The 8,423-nt window shown below is 50.3% G+C and overlaps 1 protein-coding gene across 1 annotated transcript; it reads left to right on the forward strand.

Moving 5' to 3' along the window:
• The first annotated feature begins 2,012 nt into the window (after positions 1-2,012).
• FAM240A (family with sequence similarity 240 member A) lies at positions 2,013-6,210 on the forward strand. Its single transcript, XM_077777028.1, has 2 exons — positions 2,013-2,155; positions 6,078-6,210. Exons 1-2 carry the CDS (start codon positions 2,013-2,015, stop codon positions 6,208-6,210), a joined length of 276 nt encoding a protein of 91 aa, XP_077633154.1.
• Positions 6,211-8,423: the final 2,213 nt, after the last annotated feature.

Here is an 8,423-nt window from a genome sequence, read left to right on the forward strand (position 1 = left end):
ATGTCCAGCCCCCATAACCTCGGCTTCCTTGGACCCAGTGCTGGACAGAGATGTCACCACAGCATGAGAGGACAGGATTCGAGATGGCAGTTTTCACCTTGGCTGCACCCTGGAACCACGGGGTNCTGGCGTCAGGTTTTTGTAAAGCTCCCCAAGAGATTCCAATGGGCAGCCAAGGTCAATAGCCACTGATCTAGAAGGAAAGAGAAGTGGAATTCTTTCAGCTCTATGGAGAGTTGGAGGAGTTATTATTACTCCCTGTTAATTATAGTATTATGCCCTGTGCAATTTAAGGTTTATGAGCAATAAAATTGTATTTATTCAGAGATTTATATATTGGTAAATAGTTTCACATTCACGATCAAATTTTGATCTTCAGAGAAATTTTATTTGTTTACTTTTTTAATGTTTACTTTTTTTTTAAATGTTTTATTTATTATTTCTAGGAGAGAGAGACAGCATGAGCAGGGGAGGGTCAGAGAGAGGGAGTCACAGACCGAAACAGGCTCCAGGCTCCGAGCTGGCAGTCAGCACAGAGCCCGACGCGGGGCTCGAACCCACGAACCACGAGATCATGACCTAAGCGAAAGTCGGAAAGTCGGACGCTTAACCGACTAAGCCACCCAGGCGCCCCTAATGTTTACTTTTGAGAGAGAGTTGGGCGGGGGGAAGACAAAGAATTAGAGACAGGTTCCATGCTGTCAGTGCGAAGCCGGATATGGGGCTCAAACCCACAAACCGTGAGATCATGACCTGAGCCAAAGTTGGATGCTCAACCAACTGAGCCACCCAGGTGCCCATAGGTCTTCAGAGAAATTTTGAAGATGAGGAAACTGAAGCCTGGAGAATTTATTGACAAGCAGAAGGTGTGACAAACAGGTCCAGGGTCAATGTCTGGGTTCAGATCCTCTCTCCTCCCACCCCGCCCCACCACCCCAGTCCATCTCTATGAGAAAGCTGTGGTCCAGAGCAGCAGGCTGGGTTCCAGACCCTGGGTCCAGATGCCCATCCCACACTTCCCCCGGATGTTAGCACCCAGGCAGCTCAAATTCTGCCCAGCACGGCTCGAGACAGGCCCCTCCCCCAGTGAGCCCCCCTCCTCTGCTGTTACCCATCTTTGCACAGGCATCGAAGTCTCCACAGACACCCCCTCACCCGCATTTGGCAGATGAGGTTGGCCATGCCCAAGATGCTTTGTGAACTCATCCACTTTCCATTAACCTGGCCTCCATTAACCGCATGGTCATTGTGTCTACCTAGACATTTTCAATAGCCCGCTGCTCCTCACCCTGCACCCCTCTCCCATCCAGTCCCTGCTTCGGACCAATCCGCTGGACCCACTGAGGTCTGGGAGTTGGTCAGAGTTTCTTCACATAAAACAGCCAGCATTCTTGAGTGTCTGACCTGGAGCACTCCATACCAAGTGCATGTGCACGTGCACACATGCACACACACACACACGCACACACACAAACACACACACCTCAAAGCTGCCGGCTCCAGGTGTGTCAGACACTGGGATCGTTTCATGTGATAAACCCCTTTAGTAAAGGGCTTGAAAACATACAGAAGTACGCAGCCTGCCTTCTGACAGTTACAGTCATGCGGCCATAGGTAAGTTCTGTAACTGATCACACGTCTCATCCACAAAATGAGGAAGGCCATGCCCACTCGTTGGGGGGGCTGCGTGCACTGATAATGTACCAGACTGTGCATCAAATGCCTGGCACACATTACCATGCACCAGTAAAGTTGAGAAGGCCCATTTTTCCGGGAGGAGGAGGGAAGGTCTGGGGTATCTGCCAGGCTGTGCTCCACGGGGGGCTTCCGTATTCACATCACCGTATCACAAGCTATGAGGTCATGTTATCATCCTCCCACCTCTCAGCATGAGGTTCTGCCGCTGGGCAGGATCCCCCTCAAATAAATGGCAGGGGCTGGATTCTCTTCCCTCCAGAGTCTAAGGGAGTGTGTTCCCCGGGGGTTCGACTGATGCCTTCTTTTTCAAGGGGATGAACAATCAGTACGTCCGCCGGGAAATCTTCTGCGGAAATACCTGCCATGACCTCAAGCGCTTCTGGGAACGGGAGATCGGCAAGCAGACCTACTACCGAGAATCCGAGGAGTATCGCCTGGGAAAAAGTGCTCTGAGAAAGTATGTGGCTCATTTGTCTATTTTTTTAAATTATTAATTCGTTTCTAAAAATAGACTTTTTAAAAAAGTTTTTATTTTTGAGAAAGACAGAAGGAGCATGAATGGGGCAAGGGCAGAGAGAGAGGGAAAAGAAGATCTCATGAACCATGAGATCATGACCTGAGCCGAAGTCAGATGCTTAACCGAGTGAGCCACCCAGGCGTCCCTAAGAAATAGACTTTATTTTTTAGGGCAGTTTTAGGTTCACAGAAACATTGAGCAGAAAGTAGAATTCCCATATCCACGGCCTCCAGGTGCAACCTCCCCACCATCACATGATGAACACACATGGACGAAGCATTACCACCCTTGTTTTTCTATTTTTTTAAAGCAAAATTTATTTCCCCAGAATACCAGACGAGCGTCTTAGAAAACATAATTATTTTAATTTTCCCTGCCTATGTTCCTCCTACCACCTATACTTATGGGCAGGAATTTTATTTTTTTTAAAGTTTTCTTTTTTTTTAATGTTTATTTATTTTTAAGGGAGAGAGAGAGAGTATGCGATTTGGGAGAGGGGCAGAGAGGGAGGGAGACAGAATCTGAAGCAGATTCTGGGCTGACAGCACACATCCTGATGTGGGGCTCGAACCCACCAACTGTAAGATCATGGACCTGAGCCAAAGTCAGATGCCCAATCTACTGAGCCCCCCAGGTGTGCCCCTGGGCAGTTATTTTTAAAATTCTTCTTCATTAACAAATATATACACTTTGATTCGTATCTTTAGAAATGGAAAAATCTCTCCTCTGGTCCCATCTCTAGTGCATGAGGGTCACACTAAATTTGGGAAGCAGGTCAGCAAGTGTGTCCTTGAAAAGCAAGCAAGCCAAGGAGACAGTGACCGATTCTCAGGGCTTGTAAGGGTGAAGACACAGGATGCCCTGCGAGGTTCTCCGAGGGGCTGAGAGGCAGTCACCCCTTTGCCCTGCATCCCTGTTGCAGCCAAACCAGTCCGCTCAGTGCAGCGCGGTGACTCACTTGAGCAGACCAGGGCTGCCATGGCCGTGGGGACAGTGGCGGCTCACCACCTTCACACGCTGTCTCCACTTGGGAGCCAGTGAGGGGACAGGCTCATCTGGGTCCTCCGCCCCCTCATGGAACAGCTCAGCCACTGTCTGTTTGCAGAGGGCACAGCTGGCCTGTGGCCAGGGGTGACGGGGCCGCTGAGCGCTGGCCGGACGGCGGGCCCGTGACTGCCCGCTGGCAGCACGTGCTTGCTGGGCCGACAACACGCACCAATTCACCCGACCTAAGGCCGCCGCTGCCTTCCAAACGGCCTCCGGGCCCCACAGGGGAGCCCAGCCCCTGCCACACAGGGAGAGCTGCTCGGCCACAGGAAGGGGACGCGGGCCGACCTCGCTGCTGGAGCCTCAGTTAGGGAGTCTCCTCCAGGGATTGTCCGAGAGGCTGAGGTGGGCCGTAGTCACTTCTGTGGTCCCTGGCGTCTTCCTTCCCCGGGCCAGGCCCCTCGGCAGGTCGGGCACACGCGTGCCCCCACGGGGTGGGGGTGGGGGGTGCACAGAAGGCATCAGGCGCCGTGGAGGAAGATGCAGTGCGGGGCACGCCAAGGGACGAGCAACTCGGCTCCAGTTTGCTAACACACAACATAGGTGCACAGGGTCCGTCTGGCAACTTAGCAGAAGACCGCAGGGAGCAAGCCTTCTGGCTGGCGGGACGGCGAGCCTGAATGTGTTCAGTCTTCTCCCCGGCTTCCCCTCTGAGCCCGGTGGCCCCCTCCGGAGGGTCTCCGCTCTTACCCACTACTCCCTCTCGTCCCGGCACAAAATGGAGAAGACGGCCCAGCTCATTAGGTTGTTCTGAGGCTGGAACAGGAAACATGCCTAATGTTAGTTCCCTTCCCTCCCGCTTGTGGCCACTTAGTTCAGGATCGAATATGGCAGAGACGAGAGGCCGGAGAACGGCCCCAGCCCTTGTGGTCTCCGGGTGAGTCCACACATCTCCCTGTGTCTTCATTTTCTCCCTATGGCTTTTCCCACGGACCCTAGGGGGACAGGGCTGTTGGAGAGTCCCTGCCTTTGACCAGCGGGGAGCGGTCAGTTGATAGTGTTGTTCAGAGTTCCATAGCCTTACTGATGTCTTACCTCTTGTTCTGAAATGTGAGTGCTGAAATCTTCAGCTGTAATTGCAGCTTTGTCTTTATCTCCTAACAGCTCTGTCTCACTTCCTTTCGTGTATTTTGCAGCCCTGTTTTCATAACAATGTTTAAAGTTGTTATGTCCTCTTGATAAATTGAGCCCTTTGTGGCAAAATGGCCCTCTTTCTCTCTGGGAATGTTCTTGGCCCTGAAATCTACCTTGTCTGACATTATACTCCAGCTCTCTTTGATTAGGGTTAAGATGCAATGTTTTCCCCATCCTTTTGATTTTAACCTATTGCCACCTTCATATTAAAAGTAACTTTCCTAAGCGCCTGGGGGGCTCAGTGGGTTAAGTGTCCACCTCTTGATTCTGGCTCAGGTAATGATCCCAGGGTTGTGGGATCGAGCCCCAAGTAAGAAGCTGCACTGAGCGGGAAGCCTGCTTGGGATTCTCTCTCTCTCTCCCTCTCTCTCTGCCCCTCTCCCACTTGCTCACGCACGTGCACACACACGCACTCTCTCTCTCAAAATAAAATAAAATAATAAAACAAAAGTGATTTTCCTGTAGGTAGCCTCTATTTCAATACCAGTTTTTATTCAATTCAACATCTTTGCATTTTAATCGATGGCTTACATCACTAACCTTAATTGGTGTGACTGGGCTTAAATCAGCCAGCTTGCTGTCTGTCTCCTATTTGCTCATCTGTGCTTTTTTTCCTTTATTTTTTTCTGCCTTCTTCCAGGATAATTAAATGTTATTTTATGATTTCATTTTATCTCCTCTGTTGGCTTTTTAACACCATCTCTTTGTTGGTGGGGTTGCTTGAGGGCCCTATCACCGGGTGCCATCGAGGCCACTGTGTCTCCTGCAGGGAGGGTGTGGGAGCCTCACAGTGGCCCAGCCCCTGCTTCCCCTCCAACGGTGCAAAGTACGGTTTCTCTCACGTCATAAACCCCACATGACGTCATTGACAGTTTTGCTTTCAGACACTTATTATCTTTTCTTTCTTTTTTATTTTTTCTTTAATGTTTACTTTTGAGAGAGAGAGCGTACGCGAATGAGTAGGGGAGAAGCAAAGAGAGAGAGAGACAACATGAGCAGGGGAGGGGCAGACAGAGAGGGAGAACAGAATCCAAAGCAGCTCCAGGCTCTGAGCTGTCAGCACAGAGCCCGATGCGGGGCTCAGACTCACGAACCTCGAGATCATGGCCTGAGCCGAAGTCGGATGCTTAACCGACTGAGCCACCCAGGCGCCCTAAGGAGATTTAAGTAGTGAGACAAAATTTGTAATATGCCCCCATGCAGTTGCACTTCACCTAATTGCACAGATCCCGACTTCCATCTGGGACCATTCTCCCTCCACTTGATGGATTTCCTTTCACATGTCGTGTGGGGACAGGCTGCTGGTGACGAGGTCCCCAGCTTCTGCATGAAGACACCTTCACTTCACATCTGGTTTTGAAAGATAACTTTGCCGAGGGAACAATTCTAGACTGACAGGTTCCCCTCACCCCTACTCTAAAGGCATCGCTGTCTCAAAGGGAAAATTTGAAGGGTTAAGATTAGAATAGTCTGAACGGAGGTGAGAGCTAAACATATACTATAAAATATAAACTATGCATATATTTAAATTTGCAAGTTCCTCTGCGTACCTTTTAAAAGCTGAACACACACCCAGACGCACAGACAGCTTCAGGGGAGGAAAGAAACGGGAAGGAAGCATCCCTGAGCCAACAGCCATGGAAATGGCTTCTCCAATTGCATGTTCGGTTTCTATTTTCAGGCTTAGAGAAGAATGGAGGCAGAGACTGGAGGCAAAGCTGAGACTTCAGAACAGCCCAGATGAGGCCAAAAAGCGGGCCAACGTTGGCCGGGAGTGTCTCGCTTCGTCGACACAAGAGGATTCAAAGCACTGAGGTCGCCGCTCCAGGAGAAGTCCGTGCAAATGCCCAAGACCCTGAGCTATGCCAGACAGATGTCACACTGCCCCCCACCTGGGACAGATCTACCCACACGTCCTCCTGGGCGCCAAGCAGGAATGATTAGCCAAGTCAGTCTCCTCCACGTGGGGGCCAGAAAATTGCCCCAAGTGTCTGTAAAGAGGAAGTTATTTAGTACCAGAGCTCCGCGCACCATACTTCATTTCCATAGCATTACCTTCCGATCTTGAAGTCTACGTATTTTAAATTCTAAGCCCACGCAAGGTGCGAATCTTCCTGGTCACATTTTATAAACATCGCCCAGCAGTGCCGTTCCGCCTCTCTCCCAGAAACAGTTTCATGGGATCCTTTCTCTTGTTATCTTTTTATGAGACGTGTACCCATCTGCAGGAAGATCAATATTGCAAATAGTCATAAAGATAAGGTTTGCCCAGAAATTGATCCAATGTTGTTTCTCCTGCATGTGAATTCAATTGGCTTACTGAACCGTTCGATAAGATCAAGATAATTGTAATAAAACTTGGTCGCCTGGCCACCACGGACGTGCACGCCCTGTGTTTCATTGCCTTATTTTATTTGTTACTATTTTTTTATATTTTCTAAGTGAGCTCTACAACCAATGTGGGGCTCAAACTCACAACCCCAAGATTAAGAGTCACACGCTTCTTCAGCTGAGCCAGCCAGACGACCCTCATTGCTTTCTTTTACATCTCCACACGCATGCACTGGTTTGCTCTCTGGCTAAGGTGGGTCTGGCCACCCCAACGAAGTGTTTGCCAATATACATTTGAAATGTCACAATCACTCCCTGGCAGTCTCCCAGGTCCCCGGAATAGCGTTGCTGCTTCCGGAAGCACAGACTGCAACTGGACCTTGGCAACAGTTTCCAGCCAGAGCAAGGGCTCCGAGAGACCGGGTTGTAAAGTATCTGAAGGCTGGAGGCACAGTGTTACCAGGCCACACTGAGGGCAAGGCAGGGACAATTCTGGACAGAGCAAGTATGGTACTTGCATCCTCGAAGGACCCTCATGTGCCAGAAGGTGCTTCTGTCCACATCCCCAAGGAGCCCAGAAGCTCACCATGGCAATGGGAGCCACCAGGATTTAAGCAGTGTTGGGGGAGTATTTGCCCAGGTCCCATAACCACATGATCCAGAAAACAGAGCTCAGAGCCCTTCCTCCCTCTACGGTGCCTCATTCAATATGCGATTCATTTTGACAAATAAACTACGGATTCCAGCTGGGTTCATGAGAGAAAGAGGAATTTTTGTTGGGTAGGAGGAAAATAGGAATTAAGTAGAGGAAGAAGAGAAGTCAGGGCTTACAGGGGAGAGGCTCTCAGGAGCAAAGCCGTTCTCATGAACTGCAATGGGGTCTAAATGCAGGGGAGTGAAGCAGGAAATGAAGGTGAGGCAGGACGTGTCCAGCACAGTGCTGGACAACCAGAATACAGTGTAGAAACCCAGAAGTGCTGGCCCTGGAGGCTACAGTTTGACCAAGATGGCAGAAAAGTCAAGGCCATGGAGTGTAGGGGACTTGCACCCTGGGAGCCATGCCAGGCAAAGGTGCCCACTCTCCAGGGTCCCCATTCTTCTGATCTAGGGAGGACTTCTTTTATTTCTTTTTTAAAGTTTATTTACTTATTCTGAGAAAGAGAGCAAGCGGGGAAGAGAGAGAATCCCGAGCAGGCTCCACCATGTCAGTGCAGGGCCTGACATGGGGCTCGAACTCATGAACTGAGAGATCAAGCCCTGAGCCAAAATCAAGAGTTGGCCGCTTAGCAGACTAAGCCACACAAGTGCCCCTAAGCAGGGCTTCTTAACAGGCTAGTTAAGGGGCATCTGGGTGACTCAGTCAGTTAAGTGTCCTACTTCGGCTCAGGTCATAATCTCACAGTTTGTGAGTTTGAGCCCCATGTCGGGCTCTGTGCTGACAGCTCAGAGCCTGGAGCCTGCTTCAGATTCTGTGTCTCCTTCTCTCTCGGCCCCTCCCCTGCTCACATTCTATCTCTCTCTCAAAAAATAAATAAGCATTAAAAAAATTGTTGAAAGAGGGGCGCCTGGGTGGCTTAGTTGGTTAAGCGTCCGACTTTTGCTTAGGTCATGATCTCGCGGTTCGTGAGTTTGAGCCCCGCGTCGGGCTCTGTGCTGACTGCCCGCTCAGAGCCCAGAGACTGTTTCAGAGTTTGTG

This window comes from Crocuta crocuta, unplaced genomic scaffold (assembly GCF_008692635.1).
Source record: "Crocuta crocuta isolate KB4526 unplaced genomic scaffold, BGI_CrCroc_1.0 scaffold77, whole genome shotgun sequence".
NCBI classification, from domain to species: Eukaryota; Metazoa; Chordata; class Mammalia; order Carnivora; family Hyaenidae; genus Crocuta; species Crocuta crocuta.